The sequence below is a fragment of the Odocoileus virginianus genome, chromosome 34 (assembly GCF_023699985.2).
Source record: "Odocoileus virginianus isolate 20LAN1187 ecotype Illinois chromosome 34, Ovbor_1.2, whole genome shotgun sequence".
NCBI lineage: Eukaryota > Metazoa > Chordata > Mammalia > Artiodactyla > Cervidae > Odocoileus > Odocoileus virginianus.
In genome coordinates this window covers 19,758,253-19,784,031 of record NC_069707.1, presented here as the reverse complement: position 1 = coordinate 19,784,031, position 25,779 = coordinate 19,758,253, and the positions used below count along the sequence as shown (strand labels likewise).

At 40.0% G+C, this 25,779-nt stretch overlaps 2 protein-coding genes across 3 annotated transcripts in view; both read right to left on the bottom strand.

The window, feature by feature from the left end:
* EPM2A (EPM2A glucan phosphatase, laforin) overlaps positions 1 to 24,948 on the bottom strand; it is a 102,712-nt gene extending 77,764 nt beyond the window's left edge. Inside the window, exon 1 of one of the 2 annotated variants that reach the window (XM_070461712.1) lies at positions 24,572 to 24,948. In XM_070461712.1, coding sequence (XP_070317813.1) covers positions 24,572 to 24,872 — 301 coding nt within the window. In that variant the 5' untranslated portion in view covers positions 24,873 to 24,948. Of the gene's footprint in view, positions 1 to 16,859; positions 16,975 to 24,571 lie in introns of those variants that run through there. The other variant, XM_070461715.1, reaches the window with a different exon arrangement.
* LOC139033002 (ATP synthase subunit epsilon, mitochondrial-like) lies at positions 3,319 to 7,420 on the bottom strand. Its single transcript, XM_070461457.1, is given in 1 exon segment — positions 3,319 to 7,420. A coding segment is annotated over 1 exon segment (303 nt). The 5' UTR covers positions 6,237 to 7,420; the 3' UTR covers positions 3,319 to 5,933.
* Positions 24,949 to 25,779: the final 831 nt, after the last annotated feature.

Below are 25,779 nucleotides of genomic sequence, written 5' to 3'. Positions count from 1 at the left end.
TAAAGGCTTTCCCAACTCCTTCTTGAATTCCCACCTGGATGAACTTCCTCCATAACACCATACATAGATTCTTAGATTTCTGTCACAGTCCTTACTTGATTAAAAGTCTTTTTCTCTCAACTAGAATATGTCTCTCAAATGCAAGGGCTGTGAATTTTTCATCTATGTTTCCCAGCACCTACTGCAATTCCAGGTGGATAACTGAGCCTCAAAATTGTTTGTTAAATGAATTGAATAAATGAATCAATACAGATTCTAATTTCTTAGTTTTTGCCTAATTGAGGGAGGGAAAGTAATAAAGATTTTTTTTCTCAAAGGCTAAAACCAAATTAAGGTTTTAAATAATAATAAAATTGGTGGTTTAATGACACTGATACATTTTTATTTTCACGACACTTTCCCCTTTGTAATAGCAGACTACCTGGAAGAGTTTCTTTTTGAAGTTTGATTTGGATTATGTATCTCTACATTCACACCTAATTAGATTGATCCATTAATGAATTCTAAGTACATCTCTCTGAGAAATAATAAAACCTCTTCAACCACCATCAAAAACAGCATTATCAAGTGAAAATTTCAGATTCAGATCTCTAAACAGATTAAGTAAAGACAAAGTCTGTGTAGAAAAAGCATACACAGCTAGGGGTAAAGTACTTTTAATAAATTTTTATGGGATACTCTTTCATTACAAATAATATTGGAAATGTAACCAAAAAATAATAAAGATAAATAGGCCAATAACAAAATCTTAATATTTTCAATACAAAATATTTATCACTTTAATTTACAAAGAACGCTCCTCTATATTAACTCAATTCTTCCTCATAATTATTCTGAATTCATAAGTGTTAAAGCAACACTTTAAACCAATGTGGTCTGCACAACACTCAGAATCTGCACAAACTCAGAATTCAACAGGTGATATACTGTATATTTCTGAGGGCCTCTCTGATGGCTCGTTGGTAAAGAGCCTGCCTGCAATGCAGGAGGCCTGGGTTCAGTCCCTGGGTGGGGGAGATCCCCTGGAGGAGGGCATGGCAGCCCACTCCAGTGTTCTGCCTGGAGAACCCCATGGACGGAGGAGCCTGAGGGCTGCAGTCCACGGGGTCGCACAGTCGGCACGACTGAAGTGACTAAGCGGCGGCAGCAGCAGAGTAGTTCTGCCTCTAAGACCATGGAAACAGCAGTGTAAGTCCCAAATATAATTTTCTGTGTATGGGACTCCGAATTATTCTTTTTCCGGATAGTGACTCTCCACTCATCAAATAGATTTTTAGCGACTGTGGTCAGTAAAGACAGTAGTATATGACGTGAATGTAGTAAAGACATAAATGTAAATGCTATGTTAACTTTTTCCAAAGGTACACAAAAACCTAACATCTAGAACAAGCCACAATATGCATGAACCTTTGAAAACATTATGCTAAGTGAAAGTCGATTGCACTACAACAGAAATTTTGTCAATAACAGGTCAAATAGTGATCTATTATTTTCTCATAGAATACAGCCTTTTGCCAGTAGGCTGGAAAAAGGAAATGATTTCAAAGTAACCATTCTTCTGATTCTCTTTAATTAGCTAAAATTTGGAATAAAGCTCTTTGTTAATGTGACATTATGGTTTGACATTTAAAAAAATGAAGGTCATGAAACTGAAAATGTTAAGTATCTCACTCCACTGTATACTGGCTTGCACTACAGACCTCAGCCAGCTACACACGGCCCATGATCCCACCATCGGAGCAGAAAACAGAGAAATTTTAACAGAAAATAAAGAAACTCAAACTGATGGTCGTCTTGGAATGATGAAACATTGTCATCAGCTTACCGGTATGGAAACATTGGCACCAACACTGGTAACCAGACAGATCTCTCATGCCTAGCAGTGACCCACCCAGCTGCTCAGACCTGACCTGTCAGCCAGGTCAGTTTCTTTCACAGAAAGTTGAAAGCTCCTTGGGCTTCTTTCATCTCATTAAGCTATCCACGCTCTGACTTTCTACAAATCACAATTTATAAATCTTTTTCTCATTCACTCTCATGTCCCAGACACTCCTGAGCTTTACCTTTACACACGAAACATGTTGATTGAAGCATAAAATCTCCACCATCTACATTTCACTTCCCTAAATTCCCCACCATAAAATATGTTATACTGGTTTAAACTAATATTTTATCCAGCTTATTTTGTCTCTACAGGAGCACCAAGGGACACTTTTCAGATTTTAGTTGTTCTGCCACCTTTTGGGGGAAAAAAACCACAACTTTTCAGAGCATTTCTCCCTCCTCACTGGGTGAGGATGCAAGGATATTTTCTTTAATTTTCACTAAAACTAGAACCCCATTCTTATAGAGGACATGAATAAGTCATCTAAAAGCAGCAAGCATTTTCATTTCAGTTCTCTGGCAAATTATGGAGGGTCAGATACTGAGGGAGATGGAATGAGAAACAGTATGTCCAACTCTTTGCAACCCCACAGACCACACAGTCCATGGAATTCTCCAGGCCAGGATACTGGAGGGGGTGGCCCTTCCCTTCTCCAGGGGTTCTCCCCAACCCAGGGATCGAACCGGAGTCTCCAGCATTACAGGCAGATTCTTTACCAACTGAGCTATCAGAGAAGCATAATAACATCTATTCCTGGATTATTTTAGTCTGGCACAATTTATTTTGGGTATGTGGATATGTGGTAGACCATGGTTTGGTCCAAGAGCAGTAAAAAGAAAAATGCTGTTTATTCTGATTTCAATATCATTCCTGTTGTTCTCAAAACTTTGGGTCATTTTAGCTAAACCAACACATTAAAAAAATATTTTGAAGGAAAAGAAGGTGGGAAGAAGATTAAGAGAGTGTCAAAAGAACCATTTGGAATAAATCGAGTCTCAACTCACTTCTCCATTATTTCTCCACCAAATCCCTTTTCAATGACCATGCAGAGATAGCCTAGGTATTACACAGCCACTGTGACCTCCTGTTCACCTATGAAGTCCCAGAGCTCGGAGTTTATGTACAAGATATTAAAATTCACTCACCAAACCTATCTGCAGAGCAGGAATAGAGACGGAGATGTAGAGAACAGACTTGTGGACACAGTGGGGGAAGGAGAGAGTGGGACGAATTGAGAGAATAGCATTGACATATATACACTACCATGTGTAAAACACAGGTAGCTCAGGGCTCTGTGATGATCTAGAGGGGTGGGGCGGGGTGCTGGGAGGAAGGCTCAAGACAGGGCATATATGTATACCTAAATAGCTGATTCACCTTGTACAGCAGAAACTAACACAAAATTGTAAAGCAACTATACTCCAATTTTAAAAATGTAAACATAATAAAATAAAATTCACTCATCAAATCTTCATGCCCTGCCTGGCAGAGGTGATACTGTCTGGAAGAAAAAGTGCTAAATCATGACACTTGTGTTCTAGCCTAGTGTTTCTCACAGGCTAGCAGGGTGTGAGCTTAGGTCAGCCACTTAAACTTTATGGGTCCCACTTTATCCATCAAAAAATGAGGATAGTTAATTTGGTGATATTATGGTTCAACATAAATTCAGGTTTCCTAGGATGGTTTCAGATGATTAAGAAAGAGTAAAATTAAGTTTATTGTAATTTTTAGTGAGTAGAATTTTTCACTCAACAGTAATAAACTATTGTTGAAATGAATATTTCTTTCTTAGCGTTTCATGAGTCACTCTTCAAAGTTCTATTTATACTTGTTTTTCATAACTATCTCATTAAGCTATCTCATGTAACACTCTACCAGGTACCTCAATTTAAAGTTCCCTTTTTCATGACTTATTTGATAGTTTGAGTGCAGTAAGCATAGTTATGCTCTTGAAAGACCCCCATCTCCTAATGGATGAAACAAAGGACCAAAGTTATATTCAGGAGAACTTTCTTCTACTCAAAGTTTATCCAATTAAGACTGAGTGCACTGTATTCACAAAATTGGACTGTAATGTGGATAATATCTCTTATGCAGTATGTATCCATCTATCCTCCACTCAAACCCAGTCCTCAGCAAGGCATAGCACAGTAAGAGCGGAAGCACGGTAGAAATGGGTGGTGCAAGTAATTTTAAGAGGCTGCAGCATGGTCTAGAATACACTGGTAACACAAGTATAGTTTGGGATCAGTGTATGGAGTAATCCAGTATTACTTAAAACTGGTGCCTCATTAAACACAAAACTGTCTTTAAGATCATCAAGAAATTTCATCTTAGTAAAAATGGAAAGGCACAGGTAATTCAGTTGCTAGAAACTGTTGACCATCTGAAAGTTACTACCTTTTTCTAGACACTTTATAAATTAGTCCTCACAATAGCCCTGGTTTGTTAATTACCCGTTTGTAGAAAGGAAGAAATGAACTCCTGGCATTAGGTAATTCATTTAAGGTAATACAATAATTCTGGCAGAATCTGCAGTCTAACCTGGGTTTATCTTATTGCAAATATTTGTTCTTCCTACTATACTATTATTTCCCTTCCTACTATACTATTATTTCCCTTCCTATTGCCTTCCAAATAGGTGATTTCACCTAGAATATCGATAACAGTGAAGTAACTATAGAGAAAGATTTTTTCTACCCAAAAACAAATGATAACCTGCTTTAATAATACAGAATATAGAGAACAGTTTGATAAATGAAATAAATGTTGGAAAAGATTCACTACTGGTTATAGATTGAATTGTGCCTCCCAAAATTTGTATTGCTGAAGCCTTACTCAATGCCCATTTCTTCAGAGTAAACTTATTTGGGGAGTCTTTGCAGTGGTAGTGAAGTTAGAATGAGGGCATTGGGGTGGACTTTATTCCAGTATGACTGGTATCTGCATAAAAAGAGTAAATTTGGACAGAAAGACACATAGGAGGTGATGTGAAGACACGGGGAGGAGACAACCATCTGTAAGTCGACAGGTGAGGCCTAGAACACAGCCCTTCCCCATGGGTCTCAGAAGAAACAAACCCTGCCCACACTTGAATTTTGGACTTCCAGCCTCCGGAACTGTGAGATGATAAATTTATGTTGTTTATGCCATCCAGTCAAAAGGAGTTTATTATGACAGCCTTAGCAAAAAAATGTATTATCTTAAAAACATAAAGTTGTATGTTTATTTGCATAATCTTCCTAAATTATAATAATCAGTTATTTAAGGATTAACACTTTTAACATGTCAATACTACTCTAAACAAATCACCATTGTGGTAAAAAAGGTAATATGAAATGAAGACAAATTAGCTTTTGCACAGGAATAAAAGTGGAGTAAGAAATAGAGATAATTTGAATGTTGAATTTATGATCATTAAAATCTAAGATTAGGATGCCTAATTCAGAACATAATTGAGTGGAAACAAAATTTAATGCCAGTTTATAATTAAAGAGTTAGCAATTTTTAGCATGAAAGAAAATACTACCAAATAAAATAGCCTAATTTTAACAAGAGAGATATAGGTTAGATTCTAATGTGTGCACACACACACGCATATATACACGCATACACAAATATATTAGAAATAAATTAAACAACAAAAGGAATTGTCATTTAAAATTTTTTTAATAATATGCTGTAAAAATATTTAATAGCAAACTTTTAAAAATGGAATGAAACTTGTGAGAGGGTAACAGGCAAGAAGGCCAGGGGTCTTCAACCGGAGGAAATAGCTGCAAGTATCAGATATTTTTCTCTCCCTTAAGCAGCAGGAGGAAACAAACTACAAGTGTCAGATTTTTTTCCTTCTCCATACAAAATTAAAAGGAGGTTTCTTTTTTTTTTTTTTTAGAGTGAACTCTAATTTACTGGCATTGTCAATCTTTGAACAAGACACATATTATTTTGTTTCTTTCCCATGAAGGGAGATGGTTTCCAACCTGATATAATATGTGCCCACAGCTTCACCTTGAACATGCAGCATTCAGGCTGTACTCAGGGTAGATTATTCCTTTTTCACTTTCACAATTTTTATGCTGGTGCCAGAAGTTTTCATGGCTTTTGCGCTGAATTTGGTCTTCAGTGCATCTCTGACTGCTTTTGCACAGATCTGGGAGTATCAGATCTAACTGAGTCCAGCCTGTCACCAGTATGCCACCAGGATGTCACGAGAGGCGGCACGTCTGGCCGAATCGCAAAGACCTGTCAACGTTGGCTCCGAGCTTTCTCTTAAAATTTTGTGTTGCCATGATGATACCTGGTTCCACCTGAACTTAACTTTTCTCAAACCTTGAGCTAACGGATGCATTTTTCTTATGGAAATGTTTTTTTTAAGCAGTGTTAATGAAACTATGTATTTGCTTTGGAATTTGTCTTTCTTCAAAAGACTAACTTTTTTCTTTTCTCAAACCTTGAGCTGATAATAATAGCTCAACAAACCAGTATTCATGTCAATTGTTTCATGGCTGGGGGATGACACACCTGTGCCATCCTATTTCAAAAATGCGTCTTGTGGAGGAGGAGGGGCCAAGATGGCGGAGGAATAGGAAGGGGAGACCACTTTCTCTCCTGCAAATTCATCAAAAGAATAACCGAACGCAGAGCTAACTTCACAAAACAACTTCTGGTCGCTAGCTGAGGTCATCAGGCGCCCAGAAAAGCAACCCATTGTCTTCGAAAGGAGGTAGGACAAAACATAAAAGATAAAAAGAGAGACAAAAGAGCTAAGGATGGAGATCCGTCCCCGGAAGGGAGTCTTGCACTGGCGGGTCTGGGGGAAGTTTTTGAATCTCCGAGGGCAACCTGACTGGGAGGGGAAGAATAAATAAAACCCACAGATTACGTGCCTAAAAGCAACTCCTAGCAGAAAAGTACCCCAGACGCCCGCATCCGCCACCAGCAAGCGGGGGCGGAACGGAGAGGAGTGGGCGGCATTGCCCTGAGGGCAATCGGAGGGAGCTTTTGTGAGTTACCAACTTAAACTGTGGGACAGCAAAAGGGAGAGAGAAAATTAACCGGCCCGAACACACTGCTGGCCGTTTGCAGAACAAAGGGACCGAGCAAGTCCAGAGAAGAGCTCGCAGGCTGTGGACCGGCCCAGCCCTGCCGGAGACTGGAGGCAGGGGGGAGGGGAAAGGGGCAGGCTCGGCCCCAAGGACCGCAGCCCCTACCGCACTGCAAACAGGCCTCCAGTTTCTAATCAAAGACCTCCTGAGATTCTGGATGGTCGACATCCGCCGGGAGGGTCGTGGCGAGACACAGGGCGCAGGCACCCGACCAGCACGGGCGGGGACTGGGGCTGGGGACGCGGAGGGCAGAAGGCGCGCCGCACCCGGGAGAGTGTGCCCATCAAGCCCCTGGCTGCCTGAGCCGCTCTGACGGGGAAGACACAAAAAGCAGGCGCAGCTTTTTGTTCCGCGCTTTTGTGGAACACCCGAGGGCTGGAACCGCGCGCAGCGCAGGGCACACTCCATATAGAACAGCCAGGAGCCTGAGCAGCATAGAGGGGAAAGCACAGCCAGCCCCTCCCGCAGCGCGACGGAACTAGCAACCTGAATAAGAATCCGCCTCCGCCTGCCTGTGTCAGAGCGGAAATTAGGCACTGAAGAGACCAGCAAAGAGAAGCTAAACAAAAGGGAACCGCTTCAGAAGGGACCGGTGCAACAGATTAAAATCCCGGTAGATAACACCGACTACACCGGAAGGGGCCTGTAGATATCGAGAAGTGTAAACTGGAACGAGGAGCTATCTGAAACTGAACTGAACACACACTGACCGCAACAGCTCCAGAAAAATTCTAAGAGATATTTTTACTTTTTTTTTTTAACTAAAAAAAAAATTTTTTTTTCAAGTTAAAAAAAAAAAATTTTTTTTTCTCTTTTATTTTTTATCTTTTATTTTCTTTTAAAATTCCCTATTTCTCCCCCATTACTCCTTAACTTTCATTTTCATAGATTTTTACGATTTTTTTAATTAGGAAAAATTTTTTCTTTTTTTTTCCTTTTTTTTTTTCCATTTTCTCTTCTATTTTTCTATCTTTTTCTCTTATTTCCTTTGAAAGTCCTCTATTACTCCTATACTACTCCTTAATTTTCATTTTCATTACACTATTTGAGATGGGTCTATAGATGGGTCTATAACCTTACCAAAAAAAAAAAGAGATAAGCCCTATTTTTAAACCGAACATCATATATATTTCTAAAGTTTTTTTGTGTGTTTTGGTTTTTGTTTTTAATATTGTATTTTTAAGAGTCTAACCTCTACTCTAGATTTTTAATCTTTTGTTTTTCAGTATATGATATAAATTGTGGATATATAAGAATGCAATATTCATTTCCCATTTTTATTCAGGAGTGTATTGATTATTCTCTCCTAATCTTGACTCACTGTTTTCTACCTCAGAACACCTCTATTTCCTCCTTTCCCCTTCTCTTCCCAATCCAATTCTGTGAATCTTTGTGGGTGTCTGGGCTACGGAGGCTACTCTGGGAACAGACAACTGCATAGATATGTCTCTCTCCTCTTGAGTCCCCCTTTCTCTCCTCCTGCTCATCTCTATCTCCCTCCTTCCTCTCCTCTTCTTCATGTAACTCTGTGAACCTCTCTGGGTATCCCTAATGGGGAGAATCTTTTCGCCATTAACCTAGAAGTTTTATTATCAGTGCTGTATAGTTGAAGAAGTCTTGAGACTACTGGAAGAATAAAACTGAAATCCAGAGGCAGGAGACTTAAGCCCAAAACCTGAGAACACCAGAGAACTCCTGACTACATAGAACTTTAAGTAATAAGAGACCATCCAAAAGCCTCCATACCTACACTGAAACCAACCACCACCCAAGAGCCAATAAGTTTTAGAGCAAGACATACCATGCAAATTCTCCAGCAATGCAGGAACACAGCCCTGAGTGTCAACATACAGGCTGCCCAAAGTCACACCTAACACACAGACCCATCTCAAAACTCATTACTGGGCACTCCATTGCACTCCAGAGAGAAGAAATCTAGTTCCACGCACCACAACACCAACGCAAGCTTCCCTAACCAGGAAACCTTGACAAGCCAATCGTCCAACCCCACCCACTGGGTAAAACCTCCACAATAAAAAGGAACCACAGACCTCCAGAATACAGAAAGCCCACTCCAGACACAGCAATCTAAACAAGATGAAAAGGCAGAGAAATACCCAACAGGTAAAGGAACATGAAAAATGCCCACCAAGTCAAACAAAAGAGGAGGAGATAGGGAATCTACCTGAAAAACAATTTAGAATAATGATAATAAAAATGATCCAAAAATCTTGAAAACAAAATGGAGTTACAGATAAATAGCCTGGAGACAAAGATTGAAAAGATGCAAGAAATGTTTAATAAAGACCTAGAAGAAATTAAAAAAGTCAATTAAAAATGAATAATGCAATAAACGAGATCAAAAACACTCTGGAGGGAACCAAGAGTAGGATAACGGAGACAGAAGATAGGATAAGTGAGTTAGAAGATAAAATAATGGAATAAATGAAGCAGAGAGGAAAAAAGAAAAAAGAATCAAAAGAAATGAGGGCAACCACGGGGACCTCTGGGACAATGTGAAACACCCCAACATTCGAATCATAGGAGTCCCAGAAGAAGAAGACAAAAAGAAATGTCATGAGAAAATACTTGAGGAGATAATAGCTGAAAACCTCCCTAAAATGGGGAAGGAAATAGCCGCCCACGTCCAAGAAACCCAGAGAGTCCCAAACAGGATAAACCCAAGGTGAAACACCCCAAGACACATATTAATCCAATCAACAAAGATCAAACACAAAGAACAAATATTAAAAGCAGCAAGGGAGAAACAACAAATAACACACAAAGGGATTCCCATAAGGATGACAGCTGATCTATCAATAGAAACCCTCCAGGCCAGAAGGGAATGGCAGGACATATTTAAAGTAATGAAAGAGAATAACCTACAACCCAGATTACTGTACCCAGCAAGGATCTCATTCAGATATGAAGGAGAACTCAAAAGCTTTACAGACAAGCAAAACCTGAGAGAATTCAGCACCACCAAACCAGTTCTTCAACAAATGCTAAAGGATCTTCTCTAGACAGGAAGTGCAGATATTTCATGCAAACGGAGACCAAAAGAAAGCAGGAGTCACAATACTCATATCCAGATAAAATAGACTTTCAAATAAAGGATGTGAAAAGAGACAAAGAAGGACACTACATAATGATCAAAGGATCAATCCAAGAAGAAGATATAACAATTATAAATATATATGCACCCAACATAGGAGCACCGCAATATGCAAGGCAAACGCTAACGAGTATGAAAGAGGAAATTAATAGTAACACAATAATAGTGGGAGACTTTAATACCCCACTCACAACTATGGATAGATAAACTAAACAGAAAATTAACAAGGAAACACAAACCTTAAATGACACAATGGACCAGCTAGACCTAATTGATATCTATAGGACATTTCACCCCAAAACAATCAACTTCACCTTTTTCTCAAGTGCACACGGAACCTTCTCCAGAATAGATCACATCCTGGGCCATAAATCTGGTCTTGGAAAATTCAAAAAAATTGAAATCATTCCAGGCATATTTTCTGACCACAGTGCAGTAAGATTAGATCTCAATTACAGGAAAAAAATTGTTAAAAATTCAAACATGAAGGCTAAACAACATGCTTCTGAATAACCAACAAATCATAGAAGAAATCAAAAAAGAAATCAAAATATGCATAGAAATGAATGAAAATGAAAACACAACAACCCAAAACCTATGGGACACTGTAAAAGCAGTGCTAAGGGGAAGGTTCATAGAATTACAAGCTTACATCAAAAAACAAGAAAAAAGTTAAATAAATAACCTAACTCTACATCTAAAGCAATTAGAGAAGGAAGAAATAAAGAACCCCAGGGTTAGTAGAAGGAAAGAAATCTTAAAAATTAGGGCAGAAATAAATGCAAAAGGAACTAAAGAGACCATAGCAAAAATCAACAAAGCTAAAAGCTGGTTTTTTGAAAAAATAAACAAAATTGACAAACCATTAGCAAGACTTATTAAGAAACAAAGAGAGAAGAACCAAATTAACAAAATTAGAAATGAAAATGGAGAGATCACAACAGACAAAACTGAAATACAAAGGATCATAAGAAACTACTACCAGCAGCTCTATGCCAATAAAATGGACAACTTGGAAGAAATAGACAAGTTCTTAGAGAAGTATAACTTTCCAAAACTGAACCAGGAAGAAATAGATCTTAACAGAGCCATCACAAGCAAGGAAATCAAAACTGTAATCAGAAATCTTCCAGCAAACAAAAGCCCAGGAACAGATGGCTTCACAGCTGAATTCTACCAAAAATTTAGAGAAGAGCTAACACCTATCTTACTCAAACTCTTCCAGAAAATTGCAGAAGGTAAACTTCCAAACTCATTCTATGAAGCCACCATCACCCTAATTCCAAAACCAGACAAAGATGCCACGAAAAAAAGAAAACTACAGGGCAACATCACTGATGAATATAGATGCAAAAATCCTTAACAAAATTCTAGCAAACAGAAGCCAACAACATATTTAAAAAATCATACATCATGACCAAGTGGGCTTTATCCCAGGAATGCAAGGATTCTTTAATATCTGCAAATCAATCAATGTAATACACCACATTAACAAATTGAAAGATAAAAACCATATGATTATCTCAATAGATGCAGAAAAAGCCTTTGACAAAATTCAACATCCATTTATGATTAAAACTCTACAGAAAGCAGGAATAGAAGGAACATACCTCAACATAAATAAAAGCTATATGTGACAAACCCATAGCAAGCATTACCCTCAATGGTGAAAAATTGAAAGCATTTCCCCTGAAATCAGGAACAAGACAAGGGTGCCCACTCTCACCATTACTATTCAACATAGTGTTGGAAGTTTTGGCCACAGCAATCAGAGCAGAAAAAGAAGTGAAAGGAATCCAGATAGGAAAAGAAGAGGTGAAACTCTCGCTGTTTGCAGATGACATGATCCTCTACATAGAAAACCCTAAAGACTCTACCAGAAAATTACTAGAGCTAATCAATGAATATAGTAATGTGGCAAGATATAAAATTAACACACAGAAATCCCTTGCATTCCTATACACTAACAATGAGAAAACAGAAAGAGAAATTAAGGAAACAATACTATTCACCATTGCAACAAAAAGAATAAAATACTTAGGAGTATATCTACCTAAAGAAACAAAAGACCTATACATAGAAAACTATAAAACACTGATGAAAGAAATCAAAGAGGACACAAACAGATGGAGAAACATACCGTGTTCATGGATTGGAAGAATCAATATTGTCAAAATGGCTATTCAACCCAAAGCAATCTATAGATTCAATGCAATCCCTATCAAGCTACCAACGGTATTTTTCACAGAACTGAACAAATAATTTCACAATTTGTATGGAAATACAAAAAACCTCGAATAGCCAAAAGTAATCTTGAGAAAGAAGAATGGAACTGGAGGAATCAACCTGCCTGACTTCAGACTCTACTACAAAGCCACAGTCATCAAGACAGTATGGTACTGGCACAAAGACAGAAATATAGATCAATGGAACAAAATAGAAAGCCCAGAGATAAATCCACGAACCTATGGACACCTTATCTTCAACAAAAGAGGCAAAGATATACAATGGAAAAAAGACAACCTCTTTAACAAGTGGTGCTGGGAAAACTGGTCAACCACCTGTAAAAGAATGAAACTAGAACACTTTCTAACACCATACACAAAAATAAACTCAAAATGGATTAAAGATCTAAATGTAAGACCAGAAACTATAAAACTCCTAGAGGAGAACATAGGCAAAACACTCTCCGACATAAATCACAGCAGGATCCTCTATGACCCACCTCCAAGAATATTGGAAATAAAAGCAAAAATGAACAAATGGGACCTAGTGAAAGTTAAAAGCTTTTGCACAACAAAGGAAACTATAAGTAAGGTGAAAAGACAGCCCTCAGATTGGGAGAAAATAATAGCAAATGAAGCAACAGATGATTAATCTCAAAAATATACAAGCAACTCCTCCAGCTCAATTCCAGAAAAATAAATGACCCAATCAAAAAATGGGCCAAAGAACTAAACAGACATTTCCCCAAGGAAGACATACAGATGGCTAACAAACACATGAAAAGATGCTCAACATCACTCATTATCAGAGAAATGCAAATCAAAACCACAATGAGGTACCATTACACGCCAGTCAGGATGGCTGCTATCTAAAAGTCTACAAGCAATAAATTCTGGAGAGGGTGTGGAGAAAAGGGAACCCTCTTACACTGTTGGTGGGAATGCAAACTAGTACAGCCACTATGGAAAACAGTGTGGAGATTTCTTTAAAAACTGGAAATAGAACTGCCAAATGACCCAGCAATCCCACTTCTGGGCATACACACCGAGGAAACCAGATCTGAAAGAGACACATGCACCCCAATGTTCATCGCAGCACTGTTTATAATAGCCAGGACATGGAAGCAACCTAGATGCCCATCAGCAGACGAATGGATAAGGAAGCTGTGGTACATATACACCATGGAATATTACTCCGCCATTAAAAAGAATTCATTTGAATCAGTTCTAATGAGATGGATGAAACTGGAGCCCATTATACAGAGTGAAGTAAGCCAGAAAGATAAACACCAACACAGTATACTAACGCATATATATGGAATTTAGAAAGATGGTAACGATAACCCTATATGCAAGACAGAAAAAGAGACACAGATGTATAGAACAGACTTTTGGACTCTATGGGAGAAGGTGAGGGTGGGATGTTTTGAAAGAACAGCATGCATATTATCTATAGTGAAACTGATCACCAGCCCAGGCTGGATGCATGAGACAAGTGCTCGGGCCTGGTGCACTGGGAAGACCCAGAGGAATCGGGTAGAGAAGGAGGTGGGAGGGGGCATGGGGATGGGGAATACATGTAATTCCATGGCTGATTCATGTCAATGTATGACAAAACCCACTACAATATTGTAAAGTAATTAGCCTCCAACTAATAAAAATAAAAAGGATATGCAAAAAAAAAGAAAAAATGCCTATTGTGGGAGAGGGGCCTGGTGAAACACCATCAGCCTTGAGGTGTCTCTAATCTGATTAACAGCTTTCTAACAGACATAAAACATCTGGCTAAAGACTAGTGGGGGGAGGAGGGGTTGGCACTCTTTCTGCTCCTTTCTGATGTCTGTGTCAGAAGCTTTGTCTATCTCTTTTATACTTTAATAAAACTTTATTACTCAAAAGCTCTGAGCGATCAAGCCTCATCACTGGCCCCGGATTGAATTCCTCTCCTCTGGAGGCCAAGAATCCCAGCATCTTTCACAGCTCAGCAGCAAACTTCGACTTGTTAGACAAGTTACAGAGACTTCTGCCTGTGAAAGCAACAACTTAAAAAATGGCAAAATACATGAACAACGTTTTTTGGATGTTGAACAAAAGGCAGTACAGAACAGATATCTTTGAGAAAAGAAAAAAAGACAAGGGGAACAATATGAATGCCATGGATTTCCTGCCTGTAGAGAAATTCTGAGCCGTGACACAGGGATGGAATTCCAAATAGCATCCAACGGTGTCTCTGACTGAGGAACTAGAAATATAAATATAGGGAGAATAAACTGACTAGAATTTGTAGGGCCTAATTCTAGAGAGGAGAAAGCTATATGGTGAGGTCCATAAATCTTCATAAAGGTCTCTTAGATGCTTTGGTTTCATGCCTATCTGCGGATGTGTAAGTTGGAATTTGACAGAGCCATATCACAAACAAATGGCAAGAAAAGAGAAATTTCTAAAAATTGTAAGCCAAAGAATTAGCACAGCTCACAGAGAGCTGGGAAACATTTGAGTTTCCACAAAATAGAATGAGAAGATATTATTTAATACATGAAGCAACCAGGAGAAAATGTAGAGGGATCATTGCTCAGTAGTAGGGCTAAACTAGCTCTATAGTAAAAGCTACTGGGCCATGATCTTATAAACCTTCAAGATAAACCTCAAAAGGGACAAGCTAATCAATAAAGAACTGCTACAAAGAAAAATCCCAAACTTTCTTGAAAACAATGTAAAATTACAATGTCTACCATCGAAACAAAAATCAACAGATACAAAAGTCAATTTTTTCTATATACTATCAATGAACAATTGAAACTTAAGATTGAAAAGTTTTTAAATACACCATCAAAAATATCACCCCCCATTTAAAAAAAAAACTTATGTATAAATCTAATGAAACGTGTAAAATCTGTATTTGGAAACTACAAAACATTGGTAAAAGAAAGACTTAATTACATTTTTAAAATTTATTTGTCTACACTGGGCCTTAGTTGCAGCACTTGGGATCTTTATTGCCACGTGCAGGATCTAGTTCCCTGACCAGGGATTTAAACCATGCCCCCTGCATTAGGACCATGGAGTTTTAACCACTGAACCACCAGGAAAGTCTGCACAAAGACCTAATTAAATGGAAATGTATTCCATGTTCACAGATAGCAAGACTTAATAGTGTTGATATGTCAATTCTCCTGAACTTGATCTACAGATTCCATGCAATCCTAATCAAAATTACAGCAAGCCATTCTGTAGATTCAATACATTGATTCTAAAATACATACGAAAAGCAAAAGACCAAGAAAAGCCAACACAATACTGAAGAAGAACAAACTCGGGGGACTCACGCTACACTATCTCAAGATTAGTATAAAGCTATAGTGATCAACACTGTGATATGGTACAACAACAGACACAGATTAGTGGACCTAAATAAAGAGCCCAGAAGTAGATCTGTGCAAATACAACCTATTTTTGATTAAGGCAATTCAAACAAGACAGGATAGTATTTTCAACAAACGGTGCTGGGAAAATTGGACACTCATATGCAGTCCATGGGGTTGCAAAGAGTCGGACACAACTGAGCACCTTCACTTTCACTTTCAAATGCAGAAGAAAAAAAAAAAAAAACCTAGATACAGACCATATACCACACATAAAAATTAACACAAAATGGATTATAGACCTGCAAATAAAGTGCAAAATTATAAAGCTTCTAGAAGATAACATATGAGAAAATCTAGATGACCTTGGATTTGGGGAAGAGTATTTTAATTAAAAAACAATAAGCACTATCCAGGAAAGGAAAAAGTGGTCAACTGGACTGAATTAAAATTAAAAGTTTTTCATGGTAAAAGACACTACTAAGAGAATAGAAAGACAAGTCATAGACAGGGAGGAAATGTTTGCAGATACTATATCTCTTAGGAATTTGAATATGAAATACACAAAGAATTCTTAAAAATCAGTAACAAGGAAATAACCAACTAAAAATAGAGAAAAGAACTGAGCAGACATGCAATTAAAGATGTTATACAGATGGCAAATAAGTATTTACAGAAATAATATAATTTATTTTTAGAGCATTGCAAATTAAAACAGTGAAATACCATGGCACACCTATTAGAATGATTAAAATCCAAAAAATGGACAAAACCAGAACTGTTGTACTGGCTACATCTATTGCAAAATTTAGTCTTAAATTGAAGAAAGTAGGGAACACCACTAGGCCATTCAAATATGACTTAAATCAAATCCCTTATGATTATTCAGTGAAGGTGACAAATAGATTCAAGGGAGTACATCTGGTAGACAGAGTGCCACAGTCAGTTTCAGATCTTGTTTCTGTTGACTGCATAGAGCTTTTCTATCTATGGCTGCAAAGAACATATCAATCTGATTTCAGTATTGACCATCTGGTGATGTCCATGCGTACAGTCAACTCGTGTGTTGTTGAAAAATGGTGTTTGCTGTGACCAGTGTGTTCTCTTGACAAAGCTCTGTTAGCCTTTGCCCTGCTTCATTTTGTATTCCAAGGCCAAACTTACCTGTTATTCTGAATATCCCTTGACTTTCTTCTTTTGCATTCCAATTTCCTATGATGAAAATGACACCTTTTTCTGGTGTTAGTTCTAGAAGGTGCTGTAGGTCTTCACAGAACAGGTCAACTTCAGCTTCTTAAGCATCAGTGCTTGGAGTATAGACTTGGACTACTGTGATGTTGAATGGTTTTCCTTGGAAAAAAAACTGAGATCATTCTGTCACTTTTGGAGAGTGCACCCAAGTACTGCATTTCTTGAGCTTCCCAGGTGGCATTATTGGTAAAGAACCCACCTGCCAAGGCAGGAGACACAAGAGACACAGGTTCTGATCCTTGGTCAGGAAGGTCCCCTGGAGGAGGAAATGGCAACCAATACCAAGATTCTTGCCTGGAGAATCCCATGGACAGAAAAACCTGGCAAATCATAGACCATAGGATTGCAAAGAGTTGGACACGACTGAAATGACTTAGCACGTAGCACACACTGCATTTCTTACTCTTTTTTTGACTGTGAGGACTACTCCATTTCTTCTGAGGGATTCTTGCCCACAGTAGTAGATGTAATGGTCATCTGAATTAAAATCACCCATTCCCATCCATTTTAGTTCACTGATTCCTAAAATGTTGGTGTTCACTCTTGCCATCTCCTGCTTGACCATATCCAATTTTCCTTGATTTGTGGACCTAACATTCCAGGTTCCTATACAATATTGTTCTTTATAGCATCAGACTTTAGTTTTACCATGAGACACATCTACAGCTGAGCATCATTTTTGCTTTGGCCCAGCCACTTTCATTCTTACTGGAGCTATTAGTAATTGTCCTCTGTTCTTCCCCAATTGCATATTGAACACCTTCTGACCTGAGGGGGCTCTGGTGTCATATCTTTTTGCCTTTTCAGACTCTACATGGGGTTCTTCAGGCAAGAATACTGGAGTGAGTTGCCATTTCATTCTCCAGTGGCCCCTGTTTTGTCAGAACTCTTTGCTATGACCCATCCATCTTGGGGGGCCCTGCATGGCATGGCTCATAGCCCCTTCATGAGGACAAAGGGGTGGTTTTTAATACCATTCTATGATAAAACAAACCAGAGCTCTTTGGAGAAATGACTGATTTTTTCATTAGGACTTTTTCAGTCTCTTTTGCAGTAGATGTAGCCCAGTACAACAGTTCTGTCCAATTATAAACATGAAAAAGAACTATAGGCCTGCCTTAATGACATTGCCAATTCAGTTCCAGGCTATCAAAATAAAGCAAATATCAAAATAAGGCAAATTTTAAAAACAACTTAAATACCTTAGTTTAAACACACTCTATTGCTAAAAACGCTGACCATCATCTGTACCTTCACCAAGTTATAACCTTTTTTGCTGGTGGAGGGTCTTGCCTTGATGCTGACGACTACTGACCTATTAGGATGGTGGTTGGTAAAAGCTGGAGTGGTTGTAGCAATTTCTTAAAAAAAAAAAAAAAAAAAAAAGACAACAGTGAAATTTTCCACGTCAACTGACTCTTTCATGAACAACATTTCTGAAGCATGCAATGCTATTTGACAGCCTTTGACCCACGACAGGGCTTCTTTCAAAACTAGAGCCAATCTTCTCAAGCCCTGTTGCTGCTTTATCAATTAAGTTTATGTAATATTCTAAATATCCTCTTGTCATTTCAGCAAGATTTCATGACATCTTGCCAGGAGTAGATTCTATTTCAAGAAACCATCTTCTTTGTTTATCCATAAGAAACAGTTCCTCATCGGGAAAGTCTTACCATGAAATTGAAGCAACTGAGTCACATCTTCAGGCTCCACTTCTAATTTGAGTTCTCTTGCTATTTCCACTATATCTGCCGATACTTCTTCCACTGAAGCCTTGAACCCCTCAAAGTCATCCATGAAGGCTGGAATCAGCTTCCCCCAAACTTCTGTTAATATTGATATTTTGACCTATTTCCATGAATCACAAATGTTCTTAATGGCATCCAGGATGGTGACTCTTTCCCAGAAGGATAAAAAATATAATAATAATGAAAAAGTTTGAAGTATTGCCAAGAATTATCAAAATGTGACACAGAGACATGAAGTGAGCACTTTATAAATGGCACCAACAGATGTGTTTAACACAAAGTTGCCACAAATCCTCAATGCAAAAAAAAAAAAAGTAACATCTGCAAAGCTCAACAAAGTGAAGTGCAATAAAGCAAGGTAAACCTGTACGTGTGTTGAAGGTTAGGGAGAGCGCCAGCAAAGTTAATGCTTTCTAGATTAAAGGGGATGCCTACGGCTGACATTTCCACCCTTCCCTCTCCTCCCTTATTCTACTGAATGCAGATGTGATGATGAGAACAGCAGCTGTAGCCTTGAGGGAAAAGCTAAGAAAATGCAATGGCACCTTAACTGATATACACAAGCTATGAACCATTACCCCTATCACCTACCTATGAACTTTTTGCAGTACAAAAACTAACCCTTATTTGTTTAAGCAATTGTTTGTTATGTTTTCTGTTAACTTGCAGCCTGTTGCCATGCCCTCCTCCAGGGGATCTTCCCAACCCAGGGATCGAACCCAGGTCTCCTGCATTGCAGGAGGATTCTTTACCAGCTGAGCTACCAGGGAAGCCCTATTTGCAGTCTATTGCATTCCAAACTGCTTCTCACAGAGTCCACATTTTTTGGATGGGGGAGATCCTCCTTCCTACTGTTCATACTGTTTTTATTACTTATAATTAAGAGTCCAAGTCACTATAACTAATGCAATTTTAAACTATTAAAGAGATATAAGGAAAGGAACAGGTGCCAAGAGAAAGAATTAAAAAGTAGTTAAGAAAGACATGTGGGACTTCCCTGGTGGTTCAGTGGTTAAGACTCCTCAATCCCCACTGCAGGGGCATGGGTTTGATCCTTAGTCGGGGACCTAAGATCTACATGCCATGGGGAATGGCATCAATAAATAAACCAATATTTTTTAAAAAGAAGAAGAAAGACTTGTAAGAAGAGACTTAACAAATAGATGCCAACCTGAAAAAGAGCTGAAGGTCTCCCACCTGCCTCCTGCCACTCTACCTCATCTTTAACATGAAATAACTATGCTATAAATATAGGAGGGAATGGTTTTCCTGGAAAGGACCCAAGAAGAGGTCTAGGGTCTAGAGATCTGGACAGAACAGATCTTGAGAGAACTATGTACCCACCAACTGACTTGGAGGTAAAAGATAAAGGGAGCACCATTCGGGAATAAAATAGACTGAAATATTTCTTCCTATAGTCACGTTTTTGTTTGCTTTGCTTTGTTTTGCTTTGTTAATGATAAGGACCAGGAGTCCTCTGGATCTTCACCCTTTAACCCTAAGTGAAGAAACTTTCCCCTCCACAAAATCTGCCAAATTACACAATATCCCATGAGTGTCCTTCCATTTAGAGGAGATTTTGGATAAACCTAAGCAACTTCAGCAGGGATCCAGCACAACTGCCTCTACAAATCAACATAAGCTTTATTCATAAAAATAAATGGTCACCTAAAGATTACCAGACACTTGAGGAAAACCTTTTAGCATTAAAAAGTATATTGCTATGGGAGAAGGGACAAAAAGTTAACGCAAGACAAAAATAATTTTTAATCAATTCTATTTAATGTCCTCAGAAAGATTTAAATATAAATTATCCATACAGGAAGACAAACCCGCTCTAGAAAAAAAGAAATAAGAGAATAACAGAAAAATGTGGGAGATTAAAACTGTCAAAAAAAAATTTTAGTATATAAGTAAATAATGGAATGGGTAGTATTAAAAACAAAACAGTGATCTGGAAACATAGTCGGTGAAAACTATCCAAACAAAAGATGGAAAACACAGGAGAAATGCTAAGAGATACTCACATAAAAGCAGAAGGTACATATGAGTAAGACACATCAGAGGAAAGACCAGAGAAAATAGAGAGGAGGAAATAAAGAAACAATAGAAAGTTTCCATTAGTAAAAAAAATAATTCCTGGAATCCAAAAAGCCAACCAATTGTCAAGTCATGAGAACAGCAACAACAAAAGACTCAGATACAAGCCGGTAAAATAATGTAAGGAAGTTTTTAAGCTTTAAGGAGGAAAAAAAAAAAATTGCCTACAAAGAAATGGACTTACTTTGACATGACAATTATCAACTACAACTGGTGCTAGAAGGTACTGAGGCAGTGCCTTCAAAGTGAACATTTTCATACTAGAATACTCTACCAGATGACTAATCAAATGTGAAAGCAAGATGAAGACCTTTTCAGGCATTTAAGAACTCAGGTAGCTTATCTCTCACTTGCTGATCAAATGAAAGGGCTAAGATATTCAAGAAAGCGGAAAATGTGGAATCCTAAACAATGCAACTAACACAGAAGTCCAATTAAAAACAACAACAATACTATAAATCCCAGATGGCTGTGTTCAGAAAGATATATATCAATGTTAGTGAAAATTAGAACAAAACCCCCAAATCTTCAAGGAACAGAATGTTTTCAAAAAGTGAGGAATTTGCATTCATCAGATAGTTCATTTGAGCTAAGAAATTTTGAGATCAATGTGCTGTTCCTGTTTTTAAAAAGTAACTATAAAGTTTAAAACAAGGTGTAAAAGAACATTGCCACTCAAATATAAAGTAAAATGAACTCTGATATCATTTTAAACAAAATCTGAGCATTATTTATAGTGTAAAAGAACTTTTCCTCCTGGTACACAGGTTTCATGTCACAGAATTATATTTCTAAACTTTTTAATTAGTGAAATTGCACTACTTGGTTCTGCAATAATTATTTCCCAGTCATAATAGTAAAAATAACAAGTAACACTTATTTAACACTTAACATATGTCCTATCCTAAGCTCTTTAGATTTCAACAGTAGCATAGTAAAGTTAAGCGACTTGCCCAAGGTCACACACTGGTTGGTGAAGTTAGACATTCTGGCTCTAGAATCCCTGCTCTTAAACGTTGGCTACGCTGCTTCTCCTTATTCTGTCTGTTAACTTACAATTCTTCGAATCAATCTATCAGCCTAAAACAAAATGGCATAGTAACAATTATAAAACAAAATACAAATTATACAGACCTTAACATAGAAACAATGATTAACCAAAGTAAGGAAAAGGAAAGGAATGGGCAGGTGTTATTTTTCTTAACCTTTTATATACACATGGGCTCCCCAGGTGGCGCTGGTGGTAAAAAACCTGCTTGACAATCCAGGCGACATAAGAGACACAAGTTCTATCCCTGGGTTGGGAAGATCCCCTGGAGAAAGGCATGGCAACCTACTCCAGTATTCTTGCCTGCAGAATCCCATGGACAGAGGAGCCTGGGGAGGGGGCCACAGTTCATAGGGCCACAAAGTATCAGACACGACTGAAGTGACTTAGCATGCACACATGCAACTTTCTATATAAAAGAAGTATAATACAGAAATTTCTATATAATAGAAAGTCAACAGTAAACTACATGAGTATAATGGAAAATAATAATATAAAAATCAGCAGGGAGGAGAGAGATAATGAACCTGAGCTAAATTTCTCATATTTCACAGTAAGCAAGATGGCTAATTTTATAGGTATACAGCAGTTGTCAGTAGACATTGTCTAATTTCAAAGTATAACATATAATTCATGTGGCAACTCTCAGAAAACTTAAAAATAGAAAAATTCAAGTTGATACATTAAGAAATTCAGAAGACTATCTGAATTTGGGAGACTTCAGAAAAACTAAAACTAGAAAAGGAGGGGGACTCAGGAAAGGGAAGAACTTTGTTTTTAACCATCTTAATTTTTATTAAAATTATCACATAGTACTTTATTATGAAAATAACTATGTAATACTACTAATAATAGAATATCCTATAAAGAAGGGCATAATTGATGAGAGTACCTTTCAATTCTGGCATGGTAACACAAAAGGACAATAAATGGTACCAGACTATGAAACTCAGTGGGTACAAAAAGAGGAACAAGGATACCATATAAACATATTACAGAACACTCATGCTCTTTGCGGATTCTTTGTTTCCACATCACTATGGGCTAAATGGCCCACCTTATATAAACTTCTCCAGGGACCTTTCATCCAGGGACCTTTCATCCACTTTAGACAACCACTGAGCCACACACACTCCAGGCCCCTACTCCGCACACTTCATTAAAGAAAGGGCTGCCTACATTCACACACGGGCCAGAGTCTACACTTGGCATCACTTTTTCAGGGAATAATTTGGCAGCCCTTATTCTTTGGTGGTTCAGATGGTAAAGAATCTGCCTGCAATGCAGGAGACCTGGGTTGGGTTCCTAGGTGGGGAAGATGCCCTGGAGAAGGGAAAAGCTGCCCACTCCAGTATTCTTGCCTGAAAAATTCCATGGACAGAGGAGCCTGGCGTGCAACAGTCTATGGGGTTGCAAAGAGTCGGACACAACTGAGCAACTAACACTACTACTACTGAAATGTAAAACACAGCTACTCTTTGACCTAACAATTTCACTTCTCAGAATCTACCCTACAAGGACATTCCCAAATGCTCAAAGACAACATTATACAAGGACTTTCAATTAAGCTATTACTGTTTACAACAGAAGACAGAAAGCAATCTAAATGCACACTGGTGGATACAGAACATTTCCTTACCATTTAGAAAATGAAATATATCTACATGGAGTAACACTAAAGTTTTTGCAACATGTTGCAGAGCAAGAGGCAAGAAGTAGAATAATATATTATACAAATTGTGTGAGATAAACAGACACGTCATATATTGGTACACGTGGGCTTAGGGTGAAAGGAGGAAACAAGTTTTTACTTTTGTACATGTTTTTGCCCTTTTTTTTTTTCGGGCCAGCATGTATTGTTTTTGTATTTTAAGAAATCGGATCATATCTCAACTGCCAAATTATGCTGTGCTTAGTCGCTCAGTCGTGTCCGACTCCTTGTGATCCCGTGGGCTACAGCCCGCCAGGCTCCTCTGTCCACGGGGATTCTCCAGGCAAGAATACTGGAGTGGGTTGCTATGTCCTCCTGCAGGGGATCTTCCCAACCCAGGGATCGAACCCAGTTCTCCCGCACGGCAGGCGGATTCTTTACCTTCTGGGACACCAGGGAAGCCACATATTCGGGGTTTGGGGGAAAAAATTCGAAAAGAGAAAACGCTCACCGTCTTGCCATTAGTTCAGTCTCAAATGGAAAAGAAGAAAAACAAAATACACCAAGCAGCATGCTGCCGTTTAGGATTAGCGACAAGGCTAGCTTTACCGGTTGGGTCATTTTTTTAGTGAATCGGGGCAGGAAAAGGAGGGCACAAAACAGTCACGGCGGAGATGAGGAGCAAAACCCAGGAGCGGCGGGGCCCAGCGAACCCGGGGACGCCCTCGGAGAGGACGCAGGGGGCCAGGCGGGCGGAGGCCCGAGCGCCGGGGCGGCGGGGGCAAGACACCAGGTCCCGGGTTGTGTGGGAAAGACCGCGGAGGAGAAGAGACCGAACGGACGGGGGGCCGGGGACACCGCCCCCACCAGGGGAACCTGTCGGGAGCCGCACGCCGGCCTGATGGCGACAGCTGGGCGGCCAGACCAGGGTCAGCTCAGGGCGCCCGGGCAGTCCGGGCGGCGGGCGAAGCCCGAGATCCGGGCCGAGCGCCCGGGCAGCCGCGGCGGCGACAGCTGGAGCCCGCCCCAGGCCGAGGCCGGGGCTGCGGGGAGCAGGGCGGCAAAGCAGCCCGCGTACCTTCCCAGGAGAGCTCTCCTCCCGGCTCGCGCTTCAGAAACTTGTACCAGAACGTGTCCACGCGGCCCGGCTCCGCCCCGTCCTGCGCCGCCTCCTCGGCCGCCAGCTCCACCTCCCCGAGCCACAGGCCGGGCTCCTGCAGCGCCAGCGCGCCCGCGCCCGCCGCCGTACCCGCCGGCCTCAGACGCACGGCCCCCCGCGGCTCCCAGCGCCCCAGCTCGGGCCGGGACCCCACGACCAGCAGCTCCGGCCCGGCCCCGGCCACGGCGGGCGACACCACCACCCCGAAGCGGAACCGCATGGCGGCGGGGGCGGCGCAACTCCGGGTCCCCCTTGTCCCTGCGACCGGCGGACGCGGCCCGAGCGCTGGGCGGCCGCGGCGATTGGGTCCCGGGCGCCGGCGGGGACACGTGCGAGGCTGCACCTTTTTTGGGCTGCATCACGCGGCCCAGGAGCCCCGAGCCTGATCCAGGCCGGGGCCTCTGGCCGCGCGCGCCCGGAGAAGGAGGCTGCGCCCGGCCTGCGGCCTCTTCTAGCGGCTCCGCCGGTGGCTGGGCACCGGGAGAAAGCAAAAACACGGGTTAGGAAAGCAAAGCAAACTCCCCATAAACTCCGAGATTTTCCAGTGACCTTTCCAAAAGACTCGAAATTATTTTTGTGAGTACAGGAATAATGTGGTCTTTTCTATCAAAGAATATAATCAACCCCTTCCTAGGAAACCCACCCCATTTTGTAGTCTTAAATTCCTGTACTGCATGGCAAATAGAAGGGAAAAGGGTGGAAATAATGACAGATTTCCTCTCCTTGGGCTCTAAACTCACTGCGGATAGTGACTGAGGCCATGAAATCAGAAGAGGATTGTTTCTTGGCAGGAAAGCGATGACAAACCTAGACAGTGTGTGGAAAAGCGGAGACATTATTCTGCCCACAAAGGCCGGTTTAGCCAAGGCTGTGGTGTTCCAGTGTCACTTCGGTTGTGAGAGCTGGACCTGGCCCATAAGGAAGGCAGAACCCAAAGCCAGAATGCCTTCGAACTGTGGTGCTGGACCAGACTCCTGAAAGTCCCCCAGGCAGCAAGAAGATCAAACCAGTCACTCTTAAGGGAGATCAACCCTGAATATTCACTGGAAGGACTGATGCTGAAGCTGAAGCTCTGGTATTTTGGTCATCTGAAGCGAACAGACGACTCATTGGAAAAGTCCCTGATG